At 55.5% G+C, this 22,636-nt stretch overlaps 6 protein-coding genes across 6 annotated transcripts; 3 read left to right on the top strand and 3 right to left on the bottom strand.

The window, feature by feature from the left end:
• Positions 1 to 1,050: 1,050 nt before the first annotated feature.
• Positions 1,051 to 1,577, bottom strand: CDEST_13627 (uncharacterized protein; the record flags this gene model as incomplete). The annotated part of the gene is made up of 2 exons (XM_062929783.1): positions 1,051 to 1,376; positions 1,418 to 1,577. The coding sequence occupies 2 exons, from the start codon at positions 1,575 to 1,577 to the stop codon at positions 1,051 to 1,053; spliced, it is 486 nt and encodes a 161-aa protein (XP_062785834.1).
• A 6,239-nt stretch (positions 1,578 to 7,816) lies between these two features.
• CDEST_13626 (Putative glycoside hydrolase, family 37, six-hairpin glycosidase superfamily) lies at positions 7,817 to 11,213 on the top strand. The gene is made up of 5 exons (XM_062929782.1): positions 7,817 to 8,490; positions 8,577 to 8,640; positions 8,713 to 8,837; positions 8,910 to 10,651; positions 10,711 to 11,213. The coding sequence occupies exons 1-5, from the start codon at positions 8,347 to 8,349 to the stop codon at positions 10,856 to 10,858; spliced, it is 2,223 nt and encodes a 740-aa protein (XP_062785833.1). The 5' UTR covers positions 7,817 to 8,346; the 3' UTR covers positions 10,859 to 11,213.
• A 1,598-nt stretch (positions 11,214 to 12,811) lies between these two features.
• CDEST_13625 (Putative isocitrate lyase, pyruvate/Phosphoenolpyruvate kinase-like domain superfamily) lies at positions 12,812 to 15,000 on the top strand. Its single transcript, XM_062929781.1, has 3 exons — positions 12,812 to 13,501; positions 13,561 to 14,456; positions 14,529 to 15,000. The coding sequence occupies exons 1-3, from the start codon at positions 13,115 to 13,117 to the stop codon at positions 14,884 to 14,886; spliced, it is 1,641 nt and encodes a 546-aa protein (XP_062785832.1). The 5' UTR covers positions 12,812 to 13,114; the 3' UTR covers positions 14,887 to 15,000.
• Positions 15,001 to 15,443: 443 nt separating this feature from the next.
• On the top strand, positions 15,444 to 17,740 carry CDEST_13624 (Putative FAD dependent oxidoreductase, FAD/NAD(P)-binding domain superfamily, MTOX family). Its single transcript, XM_062929780.1, has 2 exons — positions 15,444 to 16,806; positions 16,982 to 17,740. The coding sequence occupies exons 1-2, from the start codon at positions 15,611 to 15,613 to the stop codon at positions 17,175 to 17,177; spliced, it is 1,392 nt and encodes a 463-aa protein (XP_062785831.1). The 5' UTR covers positions 15,444 to 15,610; the 3' UTR covers positions 17,178 to 17,740.
• Position 17,741: 1 nt separating this feature from the next.
• CDEST_13623 (Putative peptidase M1, alanine aminopeptidase/leukotriene A4 hydrolase, aminopeptidase N) lies at positions 17,742 to 20,121 on the bottom strand. The gene is made up of 3 exons (XM_062929779.1): positions 19,021 to 20,121; positions 18,853 to 18,959; positions 17,742 to 18,793 (listed from the first exon to the last, which is right to left on the bottom strand). The coding sequence occupies exons 1-3, from the start codon at positions 20,073 to 20,075 to the stop codon at positions 18,015 to 18,017; spliced, it is 1,941 nt and encodes a 646-aa protein (XP_062785830.1). The 5' UTR covers positions 20,076 to 20,121; the 3' UTR covers positions 17,742 to 18,014.
• A 984-nt stretch (positions 20,122 to 21,105) lies between these two features.
• CDEST_13622 (uncharacterized protein) lies at positions 21,106 to 21,878 on the bottom strand (the record flags this gene model as incomplete). The annotated part of the gene is made up of 1 exon (XM_062929778.1): positions 21,106 to 21,878. The coding sequence occupies one exon, from the start codon at positions 21,876 to 21,878 to the stop codon at positions 21,528 to 21,530; it is 351 nt and encodes a 116-aa protein (XP_062785829.1). The 3' UTR covers positions 21,106 to 21,527.
• Between the last annotated feature and the right edge of the window lie 758 nt (positions 21,879 to 22,636).

Raw genomic sequence — 22,636 nt, 5'->3', positions numbered from 1 at the left:
TCCCCCCCCTCGCCCCGTCACATAAAGCATTCGGACCTTTCTTGCCCTCTCTATGTCTGATGGCCTCCGGGAGCGGGTTGTCGCCTTTTGCCGAGACCGTCTGGAAGTCTAAACTATGAGGACGGCAATGCCTAGCAAACTGTCAAGAGTGTGTTGCGATTCATTGTACCAATATGTCCTTGTTTAGCATTTCCTTTCGTCCATTTCGATCTGTGCAATATTCACCGGTCGGTCCACTTGGCGGCGGGTATCGTGCATCGTATTCGATACTTTGAGGGAATGTACGGATACCGTACACGTAGCTCCCCCGCTGTTCTAGATCCATGATTCCACATGGCTGCAAGTTTGCCTGCCGGACGTGGACGGTGTCTTCTCCCAAAACTGAGAGTGGCTAGAATCAACCCTGGTTGGAACCCCCTGAGCGAGAGGACGCCCCGCTAAATGATGGTGCGAGATGGCAACCCGGCAAGCATTGACATAAGTTGCGGCGTATTGGGCGTCTCTCTCGAGTCAAGCAGCGAGCTCTTAATGGGTCCCACTGTCAAGCGCCCAGCAGCTCATTCCGTTGGCGTGGGCTGGCTTATACTGCGTAAATTACTAATGCCTGATGGAAACTATGTAGGACCCTCCCCAGCCGTTTGTTACGCGTCAAGAAACGGACTACCTGTACGGATGCTGGGCTTGCGTCTGGATCAGCAACCGTGCCCCCGTCCGACAGAGAGCGTCCGACAGGGGCGGGCCCGTCAGGCGATGGCCGAATCAATCCCGAGTCGCGCTCCTCAAGGGCTGACTCGCTTCTTGGGGCGTCCCAATATGGCAAGCTTCTAGAAGCGTGGCAAGTGATGTTTCAGATACGTATTGCTGACAAAGGCTGGGAAGGGCTTTGCTCTGCTCGGGGTGGATTGGGGGGGGGGGGGGGTTTGAACTGCGTTGCGCAAGAGGCGTTCTCTCCTGTTTTCGGCTTTAGACTCTGGAGGGAATTACCCCAATCGTGAAATGCCCCGAAGCCAAAATGCCATCGTCGTGACATCTGACCGGACGAGTTTTGTTTCACGTCATCCGGAAATCCTGCCCAAAATTGGCAGCAGGAAGAATCGCAGGACTCTCGCTGTCCACGATTTCGCCGGTGGCTGCGTGCGGACCGGGCGGCAAGATTCCCGGGATCGACCCCCACAGGGTCTCGATTCTGCGGTGTGGTGTTGACTGAGATGGTGTGTCCGGCCGTTGCTCACCCGTGCTTCCACGTGTAACAACAGAGGTAGCCGTATCCTGACTGACGTATGCAGGGTGGCAGGTAGGGTCATGGTAGGTATTGACGTTGGTCCTCATGACACATCTCGAGAGTGACTTGCCGGTACGTGACACCCTCTGCGAACCTAAAATTGCGGTTCAGGTAGAATCGGTATCGGGCATTGACCGCACCGAGCCTTACACGTGTAGGGTCCCTCGGTTTCAATGAGCCCTGCTCCTGGTCGCTTCATCGAACAAGCTTTCGATTTAATCAAATCAGTCGCCTGCCCATTCAAGTCGCCCTTTTCCTCACGGCAGTGCCAAGACCTTTCATCGTCGAATGTCATTAATATGGGAAGCCATGTCGTTGCCTCGTATTACAATGGAACTCTCTGAGCATCTCAGCCCCTCCAAGAAAGTTACACCACACAGCAAATTGGCTGCGTAGATAACGACTTCCAGTGTAACATGACGACCGGGCCGGGCGTCTGCGATCGTATTGCCTCTTTCGGGCATGCGTGTCATACTTGGCTCGCAGTCGTCCCTCCTGGTCGTGATGTGGGGGCGCGTTCTTCTCACTTTCTCAACTTTTTTGCTCTTCGCCTTTACCGGAGCACCTGCTGCGAGAGGCGAGGCCCTCGTGGAATCTTCGAGCTTCTGGACAGGATCCGTTGTCCAATGTTTGCCAGCCGGAACAGATTTCGTGGAAACCGGAGCGGGATTGCGTGCAGCTGCCAAAAGGTTAAATCCAAGTTGTGGTGTGTAGTCAAACACCAATTGGTGCGTGTGTGTGCGTGTCAAACATCGTCATGTGTCATCCAGGATCAAACCCCGGAAAGCATATTTTTCAAAACCCGAAACTAGGTTACATTGCTATGGTGGGAGCTCAGAGTTTCCTCAAACCAAGCAGATTCTGCTGCGCCACGGAGACAGAGAGAGTGTGTGTGCGTGTGTGTGTGTGACAGCTAGAAAGCCTGCTGCTTCTGAGGTGCGGATGACACGGCACCCCAGAACTTTGGATGCACGCTCAATGCCATCAAAATTTTATGTATTGCAAATTCTTAGACTTTTCTCCAAACCTAGTAAAGCCGTAGATTTTCCGTTGATTTCTGGTCACGCCTCTTATTCCATATGCCGATCTAGTTCGTTCTACTAGGAAACAGTTGTAAGACACTTCGCAGAGTCAGCAGAATGCTATACCATATTTACCCCTGCAATATTCACTCTACAGAGCTGACCCATGGTGATTGTGACTAATCAGAAATTATCCAGGCAGTCGAACCTTGACGGAAGATGGGATATGCCTTTGTGCGCTCTGTACAGATTGTGGGAACTGGCAGCCGGTGGTACGTTAACTCACCCCTCGGCTAAAGACGCAATAAGCCACGTCTTTCTATCACAGCTTTACTCGACGGTCTCAATTTCAGACGGGGTCGTTCGAGCGACGGAGTGCGCGAAAGACTCGCACTGAAAACTATGGAAGCAACCGACCGCGCCAACATCACACCATAATGATGTTTTTACCCACTGTGACAAGAAGCTCGTCACAGATGGGGGAGTTGGCGGAACGGGGGATACCCGGTTTTGGCACGGCTCGAGGACCTGATGGAGGGGCTTCGAGAACTTCGGAAAGCGTGTCGTGGAAGCTTTCATCGGATACGGGACAGCTGACCAAATACTGGACCTGAGTCGGTGGCAGACAATATCCCTGCAGCCTGTGGCAGAACACCAAGCTGCCCAGAGCCTGCGTCATGGTTCTTCCGAGGATAAAGACGATTTGGTAAGACTGGGCAAGTTCTGTCGACTCTTTGCAAGGACCACTCGGTTCCTAACCCTTAGTCAGATCCTTTGCGGTTGACACGTCGGTGATCTGTGCAGGTGGGTGCAAGCCAGAACGCACAATTTAAGGTTGAAGATAACCCCACGCATCTACATGAGCAGATCCACTTGGAAACAGTGAGTTACGACTCAAGAGATCTGCTTGCATGTAATAATGGTATCAATATGACGTTATGTTCGACCGTTACGTGAAAGATCTTCTCTTGAACTGACGTAGTTGGTCCCAGTTGTCTCTGGAGACAACGGGGTGTAGTGACGTAGTTTAGGCTGATTGGCTATGGAGACAACTCGAGTTGCCGTTCTCAAAACGATGCTGATCTCTGGGTGCAGAAGTAGTTGTAAGCGCAGTTGCGTCCCGCTGGAAAGCCCTTCTTAAATAACATCACTACCACTCAACTGGTCGGCGAATATGATGGCGCTTAGCCCTACCTTGTAGTAAACCGGGCGCTGAGTCGTTGTTATTAGACACCCGTGTTCCGAGTCGAGTGAACGTTAGATATGAACTCATTTAGACACATATTGCCGCTGGAGGGGACACTGGTGTAATAAGCTTTGACTACGGTTGTGCCATACTAAGTATTCTCGGGTTTCCTATCGGCTGGAGAGAGGGTAGACCCAGCCTTTGAATGCCTGGAATTCGAAACCGGATGTTGCGGACCCAGCAGCATGATCCAGAGCAATCTCTGAACATCGTAAGTAAGACGTTGACCTCTAGGCATGAGAATGATGCGCTTGGCATTTACAAAATCTTCCATCACGCATCTTGCTTAGAAATCCAAGCCGCAGTTTTTGGGGGTAGACATGCGCGTTTTGAGAAGACTTTGAATACGGCGTAATTTTTATTTACAGCAGGGCCGGCTTAGACCAATTTTGGTGGAAAATCCTCACTTGGCTTTGTCCATGTCACCCTTCGAATGGCAGAGTCAAGTCATCCATCGGCTTGCGGCTTGTCTGGGCGGCCATTGTCCAGTCTTGTGTGATGACGAGGGCCCATCGATTCTCTAGTGATTAGAGCTAGGCTCGAGGTACTCGGCCTTTCGGAGGAAAAGTTGACGGAATATGTGGCTTGTTTACGGGCTGAGGCCGACCCATGGACGACAAACCTCAGGACAAGTTATCAAGACTGCAAATGCAGCTTTGACTTGAATATGTGACATGACCCGGCGAAATCTGCAACAATATTGCAGGCTCAGGCAAGACCTTTCTCGGCAACGAAACGCACATGTGCAATATTGAAGATCAGCGATGATACATTCACAGTGACTATGAATTAGATATCTTAACATTGAGAACCGCATTGATACTGAATTGAATGATTATGGCAGCATATCTTGCCAGAATCATTGAGCATTCATGTGACCTGTCGGGACAGTGAAAAGATCTGATGAAGCCTTGGTCAAGATATGAGTTCTGACATAGGTAGCAACAGGAACTGCCGCATAGTCTCGACTGATATTCATCCATATACTTCGAGGTTTTACATTCAAAGTACCAAAGACTGATATTGGGGAGAAAAATCAGATTCGAATGGCATTGGTTCGTCTTTATCGTAATGTTCTGAAAGCCAGTCTTCACTTCCCAATGCCTGCTGCCCCTCAGGCGTGGTCATAATCTCCCTGACTCCAGCCGGCTCTCAGGCACAAGTTGATTCTCACACAAAGCATCGTTCTCGGCTCCAACGATTTAAATTTGAAAATAGTATCATTGAGAGCGACTTAACTGATTCATCGGTCTCTGGAGTAGATGAGGCGGCGGGAACTTGCTGTGCTGGGTTCGTTTCAAACCAGTCCAAAATCAATGCTTATGTATGACTCCCCATGTCTTGCGACAGTTTTTCAAGTCTAATTGGAAAAGCCATTGCGTTATTGAGTACGGCTAATCTGTTCAATTACATACTCAGATGAAGCTTTCAACACCGGCTGTTCATTGTAGCACTACAAGCAAAGCCATGAGGACTGGTGAAATATGCTCCCGACCCCAACGTCTCCAATCTAACAATGGCTTCGCCCAAAACTTCGGCCATGACGCTGTTCAACAACCTGAAGGTAATATCTCACACCACCTGCGGAGATGTCGATGTTTACGCTAGGACAATATGTGATGAAGCGGAAGACGCCCTATACTCTCGTCAAGATATCCCAAGATGAGACCACTGAGGGACTGCTTATACTACACCCGATAAAGAAGACGTTCATAAGTTTTTTGTTCACTGAGGTTATTATATCCACGCGTAGTTGTTGAAGGTTTCAGCCACTTGGTTGGTGTGCCCTGGAGATGAGGTACTCGGACTGGGAAAGTTCGTATCTCAATCTAGGAGGTGGCCAGAGGAAAGTCTCAGCCTTCGTCCTGTAATCAGAGATCAAAGGGCTCTAGTATCCGCGAGGCCGAACTTAACGAAGTCGAAGTGGATAGAGGGCTGCCGGCTTATCTTGACATAAGTATCGATACCCTTGTGTGCGACAACAGTAGGGGTTCGAGTGTTTTGAGCATCAGTAGCTGTGTCGAAGATTGACAGTCCCACGACTGGGCTGAATGCAGGGTTCTTTGGTGTGAAAGCATGAGTCGAGATCAGACTTGAGTAACATGTTGGAATTCAGCTTATGGAAACAACGAGCGGGAACTTGTTACGACCAGAAGAACCCAGGGTATGGCGCAAGCAATGAGCGGCTCTTCAGAACAATCCCCCCTAGTCACTTGACTGCGAAGCAACTCGTGAAGGAATTGAAACGGCATCTCAGACATAATGAACATTGATGCAAAGCCACTATTTTGAGTCTCAGGCGAGACCAAACTTGAGCATCCTATTGCGAGAGAGTCCAGACTTGTTTCTTCGTCCGAGACCAGCTGCGAGGACTGTTGCTTAACACGAATAACGACGTAACACGAAGTGGACAGGGAGCAGATAAGCAACCTTAGTTACTATCTGAAACTATTTATCCCCAGTGATAACCCGAAGGCCAAATCTTGTATCATGTAGACCTGTCAAGGTAAATAGAGAAACCTTCAGGCGGCAGTCTTCTGTCACAATTTGTTGCTTATCCTGGGATGGGTCCTGGGCTGATGTGAGAGGCGAGACTCAGGCCCCGGAGGAGAATAGTCTCAAGAGTTGAACCAGAAACCGGCGAACACGACTGGAAAGAAATTGTTGGGTCGTTCGTTGTCTCGGCCTTCCCATATATTCATCGACCGGAGGCACTATTTGTCCACAAGATTTGCCGCCTCCTGACGTGAGACACCCTTTACATTCGTAAGCCAAGCGAACAAACAATGTAGATCACGAAACGCCTCGGTCAGCGGCAGTTGTTCTTCACATCCCTACGATATTTGACAACGAACACCTGCTCTCTATCGCAGCTGGTAGTATTTTAATGTGGACACTTGGACTAGCCTGGCCATGGGAGACGATGTTCGATCAACACACTCTCGTACAGCGGTTATGAACGAACGCTGATAATCTCTCTCTCTCTCAATGGCACTACGAGAGTTGGCTACCTTATCAACATCAGTCAAACTTATGCCAAAGCCAACACTTCGGGCTTCTACTAGGGATCGGAACCGTCAGTGAGAACCATCCACACTCCACAGATGGAATCATCCTAGGGTGCGGAGTAAGCCTTGCTAGTTGGGAATCTACATTGAATAGCCAGTCACTGAACTCATGCTTCCATAAATGCTCTGTTCAGCGGGAAAATTCGATTGATTAGATGGCATCGCAGACACCGGCCAAGTCGGCTGATTCCTGAACGACCAGATGTATACATTTTAATGCTACAATGAACGAGGGCTTGATTCCAAGAGACTGTTGATAGTATAGACCAACCAGGCGCCTGGATCCTGGAGAAGAAACCTCGCCGCCCATGTGACCCGGGTGCAGTTACCAGAATATCGCAACTGTCCGTGTAAGTGCGACGGGGACAGCCGCTCCTAGAGTTGATGAACGGAAATTACAGCCTCGTACACCGGCAAAGCTATGACGAGTGAAACCGGAAAAAACAAAGAGGAGTTGCAGGTAAAGCCGTTGCCGAGAGTTTGGTCGGTGTAGAAGGAAAGACCCGAGTTGGCGACACATCAACGGAGACTCATCTCACCGGGCAACCAATTCGTCGTACCCACTACCTGGGTATCCAAAGGAAGATGTTACGTGAGGCTCAGTTCCATTCAATTCGGTTGCAACGAGCGTCGACAAGCTTCTGCGAGGCCAGTAGCGATTCGACTGAGGGTCTGAAGCCTTGGATGTCTTGGTAGGAAATTGCCGCTGGACCAAATCGGGGGGTGATACAGCAGTGAGATCGGGCCCACCACATACGTCGGCAATGGCTACTATGATTGGCGGTTGAGGTCAGGAGTGGGACGGATGCAGTTGATTGGTCGGTACCTGGGCACCAGCTGCACCCAGCTGAGAGGTTAGCTGGTACACCAGTGCAATGCCGCTGGCGCCCTGCAGGAGCCGGAGCTGAGGCGAGGTGATGTAGTGATAGGTGGTGTTACTGGTGCATGGGTCCCCACTGGGGCGTGGGGGAGACCACTGGCAGCGATATCGTCATTGGAACTTCATGGAGAGCGAGAGGCCCAAATTCTTGGAATTAAAAGTGGTGAATACCTTCGTTGGGGATCTCTGAGTTTTCCATGTGATGACGGCGGAAGAGCCTGGCATTATCTTGATAGCTACCTAGGTATCTTTGCTGCTCCAACGGCAAGCGGGTAGAAGGGCCAACGTCTCCTCTGCAAACGTCCAACTCCCTCTCCTCTTTCTCTTACTGTCACCTATTACAGCACGGCCTGCACGAACCCCCCTTACCCCCAAACCTAGCTCTGTACCTTGCGTGCTTGCTTGAGCTGCTACCCCTTCCTACCTACCTACCTGAAGTATCAGCCTATTACTTGTCAACCCTGGCCCCTCTTGCCGCATTGCTGAGCTGAGAGACGGTGAGACCGCACTGCATCGGCCACTATCCATCCCACGCCGCCGCCCTTGTCTCTCCCATACAATCCGGGGCCTCGTGACACTCAATTCTCACACAACAAATTTCCCCCCATTGCTCACCGAGCCAACGACGCCGCCACGACTCAGACGCAGCACGACTTTCTCTTTACCTTGTTCTGTTTTCGACACCCTTTCCAATCCGGCTTTGATCAGACTAGCAGTCATCGCATCTACTCGCACCTATATCGACCATCCTCGCTCGTCCCGCCAGAGTCAATTCTCAATCGCAGCATCCCATCCCGTGTTTGTCACCAAACAATCGCCCTCCCCGACCCCGCCGAGGCTGTTCGACCATGACATCCCCGACGAGCCAACGCCGTCCCCGCGGCTCCAGCGAGGACCACGGCGCCGGTGTTTTCGACGATGCCAAAACCTACTACACCTCGGAGGAGCGCCACGTCAACCGCGCTGGCCCTCGAACCCGGACCTACTCGCAGGTATGATTACGCTGTCGACCTCCCATCCCTGACCGCCTGTCACCGCACTTCGCACCTTGAGCAAGGATGAGCTAACTCGACTCCAGAACAGCTTATTCCAGCAGTTTGAGCGCATGGGGCTTCGCGAACCCTTCCGTCGAGGCAGTCACGGTCAGTCCGCCCCCCCGAACTGTGAATGGTTTGCTGTCTAATGGCCGAATTGCTGATCATGATTTTATTCAGACGAATCCACGATCCCTCACAACCGAAAGTTTCTCATCCAGGTAGACGAGACGCTGAAGAGTTTGCAGGCCCAGGAGGATACCGACGGGAACATGCAGATTACCATTGAGGACAATGGCCCCAAGGTATGTGCCCGTTGGCCCGTCTTCCCGCTCCAACATTGCTTTGAAATCTGAGTTGACATGGTTTTCGTGCAGGTGTGGTCGTTGAGGACCGCCGCGTCCGCGGGCCACAACCGTTTCGACGTCCGAGGCACCTACATGCTCTCCAACCTGTTGCAGGAGCTCTCGCTGGCCAAGGAATACGGCCGCAAGCAGATCATCCTTGACGAGGGTCGGTTGAACGAGAACCCCGTCAACCGATTGTCGAGACTTATTCGTGATCACTTCTGGGAGGGATTGACGAGAAGAATCGATGCCTCGTCCGTCGAGATTGCGGCCAAGGACCCCAAGGACTGGACCGATGACCCTCGCCCTCGCATTTACGTTCCCGCCGGGGCCCCCGAGCAGCTAGAGTTCTACACCAAGGTTGCCAAGGACAGGCCGGAGATTCGCTTGGACGTCCAGAAGCTCCCCGAGGTTATCACTCCCGAGCTGGTTCGCGACATGAATGCCAAGCCGGGCCTCCTCGCCGTCGAGATGGAGAAGATCAAGGACCCCAAGACGGGCGAGGAAACACTGAGGGGCCTCCCCTTTGTCGTGCCCGGGGGTCGCTTCAACGAATTGTACGGCTGGGACAGCTACATGGAGTCTCTGGGACTTCTTGTTAACGACAAGGTCCATCTCGCCAAGTCCATGGTGCAGAACTTCTGCTTCTGCATTCGACACTATGGCAAGATCCTGAACGCCACCCGCTCCTACTATCTGTGCCGTTCTCAGCCGCCGTTCCTCACGGACATGGCCCTCCGCGTCTACGAAAAGATCAAGCATGAGCCTGACGCCAAGGAGTTCCTCCGAACATCCATGCTCGCTGCCATCAAGGAGTACCACAGCGTCTGGGTCGCCGAACCTCGCCTGGACCCTGTGACGGGCCTCTCGAGATACCGGCCTGAAGGGCTGGGAGTCCCACCCGAAACCGAGGCGGGCCACTTTGTCCACGTTCTCGAGCCCTACGCAGAGAAGCATGGCATAAGCTGGCAGGAGTTTGTGCAGGCCTACAACAGTGGTAAGATCAAGGAGCCCGAGTTGGATGAGTACTTTTTGCACGACCGAGCCGTGCGCGAGTCAGGCCACGACACATCATACCGGCTCGAAAAGGTCTGCGCCAACCTGGCCACCATCGACCTGAACTCGCTCCTGTTCAAGTACGAGACAGACATTGCGCGCACGATCCGCAACGTGTTCAATGACAAGTTGGTGATCCCGGCCGAGTTTGCTGTCGGACCGCTCAAGGCCGGCGAGGTGGTGACGTCGGCCATCTGGGACCGCCGGGCAAAGCGCAGAAAGCTGGCCATTGACAAGTACCTCTGGAACGAGGAAGAGGGCATGTACTTCGACTACAACACGGTCGAGAAGGAGCAGTGCACGTATGAAAGCTGCACAACCTTTTGGGCCTTGTGGGCGGGTGTGGCGTCGCCCAAGCAAGCGGCGACGATGGTGCAAAAGGCCCTGCCCAAGTTCGAGGCCGTCGGCGGTCTCTTGTCAGGCACAGAAGAATCTCGCGGCGTGGTGGGTCTGGAGAGGCCCAACCGTCAATGGGACTACCCTTACGGCTGGGCACCGCAGCAGATGCTCGCGTGGACGGGACTGGTACGGTACAGCTTCACCGACGAGGCCGAGCGTCTGGCGTACAAATGGCTGTTCATGATCACCAAGGCGTTTGTCGACTTCAACGGGGTAGTGGTGGAGAAGTACGACGTGACGCGCCCGATTGACCCCCACAGGGTCGATGCCGAGTACGGCAATCAGGGCCTCGACTTCAAGGGCGTGGCCAAGGAAGGGTAAGTTGTCGGGTGAGGCGATGTATTTGGCGTGATCAGCGGTACTGACGGGAGACCAGATTCGGATGGGTGAATGCCAGCTACGTCTACGGCCTGCAAATCGTCAACGCGCACATGCGGCGTGCTCTGGGTACACTCACACCGTACAATACCTTCCACGATGCGATCGAGCAGAACAACGAGAAGCATCTGGCTGAGCTTTCCTGAGCGCGTGTCGATGTGGATAGAGGTCGTAGTGGTTGGTGGTAGTGCAAAGTGGATGCTTTGAGCGCGGTCGCACAGTACCAACCAATGCTCATCCAAGTGGGATGTTTGTGAGCATACAGGTTGCTTTGCCTCAGACCAAGTGTCGTATTCTTTTTGTGCGTTGTTGCCGCGGCATGTCGGGTATTGGAGGTTGGGAAAGGAGTTGGCAAGGGGACCGAAGTTGAATGTTGTTGTATGCATGGTATTTGGGCTTGATTGATTGTATGAAGGCACGGCTGTCTGTTAAGAATGTTCAAAAGAGGTTAGAGTGGCTGCGAAGCCAGACCAAGACAGACACGCACCCAATGCGATGAATCAATCAACCTTGGAGAAAGTGTAATGTGAAAAGTTGGGGAAATGGGGATGGGCCGAGGGGAACAAAGAAGCGAGGCGGCACGTGTCGATCGGGCAAGTTCCGTGCCATCTTGGTGCTCATTCGAGGATGATATGGAAGGAGGACGAGGACCAAGGTGGGTGTGGGTGGCTGGCTGAGGCAAGGCATGTGACTGACAGGAGGACATTCGGAGCATGGCACGGTTTTATGGTAGGGTGATTCCGGGAAATCATGGTCGCATGGGCGGCTGGGTTCGGGCGGAATATTCGGTGCGATGCGAGTAAGGGCCGAGGTATCTTTTTAGGGAGGTAGGAGGAGGAGAAGGAGAGAGGAAGCTGAGGGCGGAATGTGTGAGACACACCAGGAGCGTCATCCGTCACTCATCAGCCTCTCCGTCCCCCGACTCGAATTAGACTCGACTCGGGCACAACGAGTCTTCACATGCTCGCTCGAGGGCTCTACTACCCCGCAAAGCAAAGGTTGTACCCTCCCCCCCACCTCCTCTTCGTTAGGTAGCTCAGGTACCAGTATACTGGGACGGGGAGAAGCTCTCGCTCAGGCGCTATCAGGCAAGACAAGGCTTTATTCCAGCCAGCTGTGGCCCAGGAAAGTATGCGTGACTGCTTGGGACTGATGATCCTGTATTGCAAACAAACCAGGACGTTAGGTAAATGCATGATGCAAGCCTGCAACCCCTCGAGCATCAGGCGTGTCGCCGAGGCGGCGTTGCAGAAGGTCGGCGTCGGCAGACGTCAGAGTCGACAGCGTGCGGATGGCATGTATGTAGTTTGGCAGTCCGTAGACTATCTCCCATGGCCCGGCCGGCTGCACTGCACAGGGGACAGACACTAACACCGGCCGACCGCACAGCGGGAAGGGAGAGATGGGGGGGATGGAGAGAGAGAGAGAAAGAGGGTCACGGTCACGGCAGCATGGCGGGGCACGGCGGGGGAAGATGCAAGGAGCTTCGGCAACTTGGCCAATGACGGCAATGGGGAAAGAAGCCAGCCACATGCGGTTTCGCCCCCCTAGTCCGTCTGTCTCCCCCTTTGAGCCGAATCCAGACTGACACTGACACCACGACGACGACGACCAAGACCGGCCAACCTCACGTCACTTTCGAGGACTGGCCACAACCCCGGGCATCCATTCCGTAGGCATTCCGTCCCCTCCCCACACACCAGGAGACGACGACCATGGACTATTGCCCACACAGTAGTGTACAAGTACTGGCAACGGACGAGACAAAAAAAGGTACACTGTACCTACCTCAACTGCTTCCGAGGTTTCTTGTTTTACCCACGGTCATGGCCTCGACACGCCGACTAGGCACAGATGAGCGAGCAACCGGAAGAGTCTCTCACACCACACACTGTTCAATAGCTGGCCAGCGCCCAAGGTCAAAGGTACTTGTCTCGAAACAGATGTAAGACGATTGGTCCAGGAACGCCTTTTGGCCGAACACTGCCGGCGGCCCTCATGCCTTGTCCTGCTAGTGCTTGCTCCGACTTCCTTTATTGTTATTTATGTCTGCCGCATGTTCTTGGGTTTCCAACTTTTTTTTTTTGCTTGTGACTCTTGCGAGATTGACTTTTCCCCCTCCTTCCATCTTCCTCTCCGAAAACCCTCCTTCCCATATCCATCCTTCATCTCCGTCTGCCATCAATTGAGCTCTGAATAGCATCATTAATCTGGTGCTATCCTACACTACAAGTCTTGTCCCTGGCCTGCCAAGTCTCTAGGTGTTTGTCGCACCTCCGCTCCCATTCTTCGATTGCTATAACATTGTCTCGAGGCATATTCCCGAGCAAACCTCTTTTCTCAACATCCCTTCGGAATAGCGTCATCTTCCCGGCAGATACAAGCTGCCCACATCACTCATTATGGCTGCCAACAACATGGTCAACCCCGCTGTGGACCCCAATGTCGAGGACGACCTCTTCCAGAAGGAGGTTGACCAAGTGAAGCAGTGGTGGAGCGAGCCGCGATGGAGAAACACCAAGCGGCCCTTCACTGCCGAGCAGATCGTTTCCAAGAGAGGCCATCTCAAGATTGAGTACCCGAGCAACGCCCAGTCCAAGAAGCTGTTCGACATTCTCGAGAAGCGCTTCAAGAACAGGGACGCCAGCTACACTTACGGCTGTCTGGAGCCCACAATGGTCACCCAGATGGCCAAGTACCTCGACACCGTCTACGTCTCGGGCTGGCAGTCATCCTCGACCGCCTCCGCCTCGGACGAACCTGGCCCGGATCTGGCAGATTACCCCTACGTGAGCCATTCGTCTGTGTCTTCTCGGCGCCCCCCTTTGTTGCTGACCAGCCCTCGCAGACGACCGTCCCCAACAAGGTCGCCCACCTGTTCATGGCCCAGCTCTTCCACGACCGGAAGCAGCGACAAGAGCGCCTGAGCGTCCCGAAGGAGGCCCGCGCCAAGCTCGCCAATGTCGACTACCTTAGACCCATCATCGCCGACGCCGATACCGGCCACGGCGGTCTGACCGCCGTCATGAAGCTCACCAAGCTCTTCATTGAGAAGGGCGCTGCCGGCATCCACATCGAGGACCAGGCCCCCGGCACCAAGAAGTGCGGCCATATGGCCGGCAAGGTCCTCGTGCCCATCCAGGAGCACATTAATCGCCTCGTCGCCATCCGTGCCCAGGCCGACATCATGGGCTCCAACCTCATCGCTGTCGCCCGCACCGACGCCGAGGCTGCCACCCTCCTCAGCACGAACATTGACCCCCGCGACCACGCCTTCATCCTCGGTTCCACCAACCCCAGCCTCCAGCCCCTGAATGACCTCATGATCGCCGCCGAGCTCGCCGGCAAGAACGGCGAGCAGCTCCAGGCCATTGAGGACAACTGGCTCAAGCAGGCCAATCTCAAGCGCTTCGACGAGGCCGTCGTCGATGCCATCAAGGCCAGCCCCCAGCCCAACAAGGACGGCTTGGTCCAGAAGTACCTCTCGGCTGCCAAAGGCAAGAGCAACGTCGAGGCACGCGCCCTTGCGAAGGGAATCCTCGGTGCCGATGTTCACTTCGACTGGGACTCCCCGCGTACGCGCGAGGGCTACTACCGCCTCAAGGGCGGCTGCGATTGCGCTATCAACCGTGCCATCGCCTACGCACCTTACTGCGATGCCATTTGGATGGAGAGCAAGCTGCCCGACTTCAAGCAGGCCCAGGAGTTCGCCAAGGGCGTCCACGCCGTGTGGCCCGAGCAGAAGTAAGTTGCAACGAGAACAAGCCAAAGCTTTCAGGCAACCGGATACTAACGTGTGATTTCTCTCCCGTGTAGGCTCGCTTACAACCTCTCGCCCTCATTCAACTGGAAGACGGCGATGCCTCGTGCAGAACAGGAAACGTACATCCGCCGCCTCGCGTCGCTCGGCTACTGCTGGCAGTTCATTACGCTCGCTGGCCTGCACACGACGGCGCTTATCAGCGATAAGTTCGCCAAGGCATACAGCCAACAGGGCATGCGGGCGTACGGCGAGCTCGTGCAGGAGCCCGAGATGGACTCGGGCGTCGACGTAGTCAAGCATCAGAAGTGGAGCGGTGCGACGTACGTCGACGAGCTGCAGAAGATGGTCACGGGCGGTATCAGCAGTACCGCTGCCATGGGCAAGGGCGTAACAGAGGACCAGTTCCATTAATGGGACGAACGGACTATGGAGGGCGTGAATTTCGGGGTTACCTATGCAAGGTGCGATGAGACTGTATATTGGAAACGTAACTAGGATTATCTTCGGGAGTATTTCAGTCGAAATGGTCATTTGTTTTACCTAGCTTGACGTAACCTGTCAGCCCCTTGGTGAGATTCCCTTACCGCCCGGCATCCTCCGGTATTTGGAACCGACCGAGCCCGCTCCGTCCCGCATGCATATATATATCCACAGCGCCGACTCCGGAGGACCGGACGGCGGGAGTGAGAGAGAAGCTAAATGTATCCGCAACGGGTCCACAATGACGCCTTCCCCTTCATCTTTTACTCGATGCGAGGCCTGCAAGACCCGCAGATGCGACTCGCGACAGGCTCCACTCGATGCATTTGGTCAAAAGGTGGGCACGGTAGCCGGCCCGTTCCCACTTCGACTCATCCTCCCTGGCAGCCACCACCAACATGGACGTCTCGACGGTTTAAAAACATACCATGCCCGATTTCCACGCTTTGATCTCAGCTCACTCTGAGATTTTTCTCTTTCAACTCTTTAGTTTGTCACTTGCAGGCTCACTCATCCACGCTCGTTTTGTGCAGAAAGTGAAGGCTCTCGGGGCTCTGTTCGACCTGGTCTACATCTGACACCGTCCACTGTAACCCGTCTCACACTTTCTCACCACAACACAAATATACACAAACCTATATAATCTTACTTGACAATGTCACCTAAATCCACCCCCGTGCTCATCGTCGGCGCTGGCGTCTTCGGCCTAAGCCTCGCTCATGAGCTCGCCGCCAATAGGGGCTACACCTCCGTCACGATCCTCGACCGCTTCCTACCGCCCGTCCCGGACGGTAGCTCCGTCGACGTCTCACGCATCATCCGCACCGAGTACGCAGACCCGCTGTACTCGTCCCTGGCGGCCGACGCACTCCAAGGCTGGCGCACCTCCGAGGTGTACAGGCCGCACTACCATGAGTCCGGCTTCGTCATGATGGCCGACGAGAGGGAGCGCCCAAGCCCGTACTTTGAAAAGTACCGCCAGTGGAAAACGGCCCAGGATAGAGAGAGGCCGCTGGAGTTCTTCGAGCCGCCGCACGCCGACGATGAGGTCAAGAGGCTGTACAGGGGCGTGCAAGCGGACCTGCGGGAGTTCGCGGCCACGCACAATAGGGCGGGCGGATGGGCCGACGCGGCGGGCGCCATCCGCACGTTGGCGGGCCGGTGCACCCTCGCGGGGGTCTCGTTCGTCACGGGCGCCCAGGGGACGGTCGTGTCGCTGCTGCGGCGGCAGGGGGCGGGGGGGGAAGAGCGGGTGACGGGCGTGCGGACGGCGGCGGGGACGACGCTGGAGGCGGAGAGGGTCGTGCTCGCGACGGGCGCGTGGACGAATCGTGTGGTGCCGGGCGTCAGCCACGCGGTCGCGGCGTCGGCGCAGCCGGTGGGGTTCATCCGGCTGTCGGACGACGAGGCCGAAAGGGTGAGGGACATGCCGGTCATGGTGAACATGAGCACGGGCGTCTTCTGTTTCCCGCCGACGCCGGAGACGAACCTGCTCAAGGTCGCGAGGCACGGTTTCGGGTACGCGACCGAGTTCGAGGCCGAGGCGCCGACCGTGGCGAGCCACGGGCATGATGGTGAGGGGAACGGGAACGGGGAGGCGACGGGTGGTGGAATGAGGAGAAAGGTGTCGAGCCCGAAGTTGGTGGGGAGCAACGCCGCGTCCGGGTTCCTGCCGCGGGACGCGGACGAGGGGCTGCGGGACGGCGTGCGGCTGTTCTTCCCCGAGTTCGCCGAGAGGGAATGGGTCTACCGCCGGTTGTGCTGGTACACCGACACGCCCGAGGGTGACTTCGTGGTGGATTACCACCCCGACTTGGAGGGTTTGTTTTTCGCGACCGGCGGTGCTGGACAGTGAGTGTTCCCCCACCCGCTTCCTTTCTGGCATTTCCATTTTCCACGGATCGGTTGAATTTCGAGGGGGAAAGGAGGAGGAAACGTGTGTGTGTGTGTGTGTGTGTGTGTGTGTGTGTGTGTGTGTGTGTGTGTGAGAGAGAGAGAGAGAGATTGCTGATTCAGAGAACCACAGTGCTTTCAAGTTCCTCCCGGTCATCGGCACACACGTCGCGGACTGCTTCGAGCGCAAGGCGTCGACGGCGTTGCGGGACAAGTGGAGGCTGAGAAAGGCCGTCGGCGGGGAGACGACGTTGCGGATGGCCGGTGACGGCAGCCGGGCTGGGCCGGCGCTGCGGAAGCTTTCGCCGCAGGAGCAGGCCAAGTTGTGAAGGAACAACGAGCCCCCCCCCCCGCCCCCCCCCCCTTTCGTCTCTACGGGCGGGGTGGGGTGAGGGGGTAGCATATTTCCCTTGTAGCGTGATGGTCGCGTTTTTACTCATGCTCGACTGCCCGCGATGCCGAACGCCGACGCCGACAAGCGTGAGACCTCCAGGGCGAACGAACGGGCGGAAGAAGGGCAGCTGTGAGGTGCATCAGTTGCGTGAGGACGCGAGCAGCATTACCTTGGGCGTATCTAATGGAAAGATAGGAACCAAACCTTCATGATGGCAAGGGTCACCGTCCAACGCGGTCAGTTTGTTCAAACAAACAGAGTTGCACGCCTTGGAAAGTAGATGCTTGTTTGTGATTATCCAATTCCTCGGGGACATTCCTTCTTGTAGCTTGTGGTGGTTGTACCGCGAGCTTGTGATTGTGTGAGGTGCAACCTGCACCATAAGACGTCTGGACGACGGCTGACTGTAGCATGCATCAAGAGAGCTCATTAAAAGGCAGTAGCGTGGACGAAGGGGGGTTGTGGTCGAAGACAATTGGAACAGGTATTTGGTTCTTCGAGTGCGTACTTGCGCAGGGTGAACGTTGTGGGGGACCATCTTTGAGGATGTTTCAGCACTGAAAAGGCATCAGTTTCGATTCCATGGCTTGCTCCATCCCGTTAATACGTCTTTTAACAATGATTCGTGATCTGTCGGGTACAATAAAAGGCCCAACGTACCGGGATAGGCAGAATACAGACAACTGCATCCCTTCTTGTTACGCGGGTATGTTTGATCCTCCTTTTTTGCTAATTTCTTCTTATTGACGGGGGGGCGGCCGATTTTACTACTTTACACAAGACCAAGATCCTTCTCCACCATTCCCCTGCAGATAGGGTGGTAAAAGTCCCTGTTCTTCTCGAACGTCTTGAGTGCAAGCTCGCGGTCGACCTTGTTCAGCGAGCGGAACAGGGGCCTCACGAACTTCATGCGGCCGACGTTGCCCAGCAGGTCGGCGGCGCCCTGATACGCGGATGAGTCCTCGGCGGCGAGGGCGATCTTATAGTAGGCCGTCTTGAGCTCGGCGTTACGCGACGAGACGAGGTCGTACGTGGTTCCCAGCAGGCGCGCGCGGTCGGCGGACAGGGGGCTGGGGAACTTCTCGATGGTCTCGAGCAGGACCAGCTTCTGGTTTCCGGAGAAGGAGGCGACGTCCTCGGGAGAGGGCTTGAAGCTCTCGTCCTTCCAGTTCTCGGCGAGCTTGTAGCAGACATCCGCCAGGGTTGTATCGAACTCAGGCTTGGGCGGCAGACCGGGCTGGTAGAACCACTTGTCCCAGTCGACGGAGGCAACCTTGTTCTTGATCTCCTCGTCGCCGAGGCCGTTGAAGAAGGCTAAGAAGGTCTCCTTAAACTCGAACGAGTCGAGGGACTTGCGAGACCACTTGGTGAAGTAGTGGGGGATGAACTTGTCAAAGGCATCGCGGCCAACAAGGCCCTCGAGGTAGTAGAGAAAATGGAAACCCTTCTCGTAAGGGACGGTGCTGAAGGCATCATCGGGGTCGATACCCTTGTGGTTGATGATGAGCTTGGTGAATTCGGAATCCTTGCCGAAAAGGGCGACGGCGTCCTCTGCGTAACCAGTCAGTATGATTGCTGTCGCCTAAAGGGGGAAGAACCCTTTGACGTACCGAGAGCCTTCCAGCCAATAATGGCAGAAAAGTCGCGCTCCGCGTCGCCATGAACAGCCATGCCAATACGGCGCTCGAGGTACGTGGTCCATCCCTCGTTGAGCCAGCTAGAATAGAATTATTAGCATCGGTTCCGCCACTGAAATCTCGCCAGCGTCTACAACTCACAAGTGCTCCCAGCTGCAGCTGGTGACCAGGTTTCCACTCCAAGAGTGACTCAGCTCATGCGCGATGACGTCCACGTTCTGCTTGTCGCCGCTGATGATGGTCGGGGTCGCAAAGGTGTAGATAGGGTTCTCCATGCCTCCGTAGGGGAAGCTGGGCGGGAGCACCAGCACGTTGTATTGACCCCATCGGTAGGGGAACACGAGCTTCTCGGCGACCTCCATGAACTTCTCCATGTCGTTCTGCAGCTCCCACTGCGACTCATTGAGCTCATCGGGTCCCGTAGCGACGATGCTGCGAGGGCCGATGGGCGCCGTTGCGATGTCGCCGGATGCCAGCGCGAACAGGTACGAAGGGATCGGAACCTTCTGCTCGAAACGGTACACCGTGTCATCGCCCTTCTTCTCGGCCTCGCCCTCGACGAGGACGCCGCTGGCCACGACAGGCAGTGGCGACGCGAGGACGAAGGTGTACGTCGACTTGACGTCGGGGGTATCCTGGCAGGGGAAAAGCGAGCGGGCGTGGATGGCCTGACACTGCGAGAACATGTACGGATGCTTCTTGTTGCTCGTCTGGGCGGGCGTGAGCCACTGCAGCGCGGTGCACTTGTCCGTGGTGGCCAGGTCGACATCCACCTTGACGATGTCGCCCTTGGCGGCGCCCTGGGGCACAAAGACATGCAGTGGTGCGCCGTAGGGCTCCACACGGTCCTTGAGCTCCCAAGTTGAGGTGGCGGCGTTGACCTTGACGCCCGAGATTGAGAGGAAGCTCGAGTCGAGGATAATCTCCTTGCTCTGCTTATCCGTCAGGGACTCGAGCTCGAGCGTGACGGAGCCCTTGAGAGACTTGTCCTTGAAGTCGATGGTGAAGTTGGCCGTGGTGTGCTTGGTCAGCCAGGCACCGTAGTTGGAGAGGGTGTTTGGGTCCCTGTTTGCCGAGGTGGTCGCCATCTTTGCGGTAGTGGTGCCGAAGGCGGCTGCGTGGCTCTGGGGGCTGGTGAGGCGGGTGAAACTTGCTCTGAGCGGAATCGACCCCTTTGACAGAAGAGATCGCAACATGTGTGGGTGTCAACTGCTGAGTTTGCGGAGCTCCAGTCTCCAGAAATTTGATATCTCGAACTCCTCTCGTGATGTCGTTGGAAGCACTTGCCACATTTGGACTAGAGGGGTAGCTCCAGCCGCGCAAATCAAGCTCCATTGCGCCAAGCCACACTCAACGCCACACACAGTAGACCCGTTTCCGACTCGGCTTGGCTCCACTCAACGTTTGTTTTCACCGGCTGGAAATCATCCCTGGTATTACTCACTCAAGTTTCCGTCCAAGGCAATCAAGATAACAATGAAGACAATTAACATCAACTAACCCTTTTCTCCAGCAACTCAGCCAATGCCACGACCATTTGCGACTTTCTGGACATATCAGCATTACCTGCAACGCGAGCCACACCTCGCCGATGGGCCGCCATTTTATTAAGCTCTGCAAACTCCAGGCACGAGAAACTCAACCGTCGATAGGCTCACACGAGCTCAGCACGGGGCATCTCCGGGATGTGATTCAGGTACATTGTACAATACCGTTGCAATTACCATCACAGCACACACACACACACACACAGCGTGACACTGGACCTGCAGGACGGGACGGCCAACATGCTGAAACGGCGCTGCCTCTCTGAGATGGGATCTCCCTGCGTGACGTCGGAATCTGGCCCCGGGTTAAGGCATGTGCCTGCCCCGTACCTTGTGCCTGCTGGGCATCCCGGGGTCGATGCCATGTAACCCACCCCTTCTCTGCCTGTCCCAGGAACACGCCCACGCGGACATACACACAGATAAGCGCACCGAATATTTCCGCAGGCCGAAAGACAAAAGACGAAGGGGGGGGGGGGGGAGTAAAGGCGCCCTCCCCGTCCTTTCCAAGTGTGAGAAACCGGACGAAAAGTCTCCTTCGTGACCCGGCCCTGGTGCCAAGGCCTACGGGTAGACCTGGATACTGCGTGCCAGCCAGTTCGTTCGAAGTATCTGGTCTAGGCCATGGCCCATATCTGAAAAAGGTTTCGAAACTGTCCATTCGACGCAGACTCCTTCAGCCGGCGGAGGGCCTCGCCACATGCCCGCGGGGGTCGACGGTGATGACAGTCTTGTTCCCGGACGCGTGCCGGGGCTTTCAGGCCGTCTGTCCCCTTGAGGTCGAGCAAAGGGGCGCCCTCTCGATCGGGGGCTTGTCACGATGTGCCGCCTCCTTTTCCTCTCTCCTGTCCAGACCCCTGGCTCGAGCACTTGCCAAAATGAGAAAAGAAGATGGAAGAAAAAATCTCCTTCGTCTGCAAGCATCCGTAAGAAGCTTCGCAGGATACCCCCTCCTGCCCCTTTTCGACTCGGTCCTCGCGCAGCGCCTCCCCCCAGCGAGCCCTCCCCGAAGTCCTCCTCAACGGGGCAGCGCCGGGAGCAAGGGTCTCGCGTTTGCAAATCCGTCGTCGCGGGCTTTCACTGCGCTACTGCTCGTCGCGGTCACACCGGCGGCGCGGCATGGCGTGAGTTGTGGAGCCGACCGTTCCAGCATCCCCGGGGTGTGGCTGGCCCCGTCGTCGTGAGCTGCTCCCGGCTAAAAAGGGTCGGGTGCGAAGAGATATGTGACAGAGCCTGCATCATCGTGACGGTTGCCACGGCCATACCCAAGGGGCAGGCGGGATTTGCAGAGCAACTCGTAATGCCCCGGCTGGCCTGCGCGTGGGCAAATCCCACTTTGGGGTGCGCGTGCGTGACAGCTTCGGCAGGACACGTATATGGGTACAACTCACAGGAGAGCTTTGATATGTTTCTGCAATATCGCTTCGCACGGCTAGAGACAGAGAAACCCATCCTCATCCCGGGCCATGTTCTCAGAACGACGAGGGCTCCCGAAATTGAAGCCGAAGACACCGCAATCACCGACCGTCTTGAGCCCGGGTCCGGTGGCCAATTCAACAATATTGACAGGAATAATCCATCCATCGCCGATAACAGACGGACCAGTCTTGCTCATGGACAAGTACAGATACACTATCCTTACCCCACATTCGATTGAAGGGGGTCCAGCAATGTCAAGACCCGAGACTCAGTTGTGTGAGTGAAACCCGCATTCTTCTGGAAGCCTGCGTCCAACCAGAGCGCAAGCAGCAGACAGGGGCCCGGCCGCTTCCTGGTGGAAGGTCAGGAGGGGGTTCCAGATTGGAAAGGGGAGGGCGATGCCACATCTTCGCTCCCATCACAAGACATACATGCCACTCCGCCCAAGTTAGGATCCGAGCCATCGCTCTGGGAACTGCCGCCCCGGTTGTTCAACAACACTTGTCCGCGCTTGTTTTGTCCGGTTTGTGTGCGAGATGTGACGGTCCCTGAGATTTACCTAGTCTGGTTCTGGGCTGTGCAAAGATCTAGGGGAGAAAGATCTTGTCCGTCGTTTGAAACAGCTTCAAAGGATGCGGCCGCCGCCGGCCCAATCGTTTCCTGGATCATGGGAGAAACATCGTGAAATCTACCCCATTCTCTCTCTCTCTACCCAGGGTACTTCGCATGGCGGTTTGAGGGGAGGGTCTGGACCGAACCCCGGCCTGTCAGCTTTGACAAACAAAACCTTC

This window comes from Colletotrichum destructivum, chromosome 9 (genome assembly GCF_034447905.1).
Source record: "Colletotrichum destructivum chromosome 9, complete sequence".
Taxonomy (NCBI): Eukaryota; Fungi; Ascomycota; class Sordariomycetes; order Glomerellales; family Glomerellaceae; genus Colletotrichum; species Colletotrichum destructivum.
This window is presented reverse-complemented; position numbering and strand designations above follow the sequence as displayed.

Coding starts and splice junctions, on each gene's coding strand:
- CDEST_13626 (XM_062929782.1), top strand. CDS start 8,347: ATGACATCCCCGACGAGCCAACGCCGTCCCCGCGGCTCCAGCGAGGAC. Junction 8,491..8,576: donor GAACCCGGACCTACTCGCAG/GTATGATTACGC, acceptor ACTCGACTCCAG/AACAGCTTATTCCAGCAGTT. Junction 10,652..10,710: donor AAGGGCGTGGCCAAGGAAGG/GTAAGTTGTCGG, acceptor ACGGGAGACCAG/ATTCGGATGGGTGAATGCCA.
- CDEST_13624 (XM_062929780.1), top strand. CDS start 15,611: ATGTCACCTAAATCCACCCCCGTGCTCATCGTCGGCGCTGGCGTCTTC. Junction 16,807..16,981: donor GCGACCGGCGGTGCTGGACA/GTGAGTGTTCCC, acceptor AGAGAACCACAG/TGCTTTCAAGTTCCTCCCGG.
- CDEST_13625 (XM_062929781.1), top strand. CDS start 13,115: ATGGCTGCCAACAACATGGTCAACCCCGCTGTGGACCCCAATGTCGAG. Junction 13,502..13,560: donor ATCTGGCAGATTACCCCTAC/GTGAGCCATTCG, acceptor CAGCCCTCGCAG/ACGACCGTCCCCAACAAGGT. Junction 14,457..14,528: donor GCCGTGTGGCCCGAGCAGAA/GTAAGTTGCAAC, acceptor TCTCCCGTGTAG/GCTCGCTTACAACCTCTCGC.
- CDEST_13623 (XM_062929779.1), bottom strand. CDS start 20,075: ATGTTGCGATCTCTTCTGTCAAAGGGGTCGATTCCGCTCAGAGCAAGT. Junction 18,960..19,020: donor AGCTGCAGCTGGGAGCACTT/GTGAGTTGTAGA, acceptor ATTCTATTCTAG/CTGGCTCAACGAGGGATGGA. Junction 18,794..18,852: donor TATTGGCTGGAAGGCTCTCG/GTACGTCAAAGG, acceptor CTGGTTACGCAG/AGGACGCCGTCGCCCTTTTC.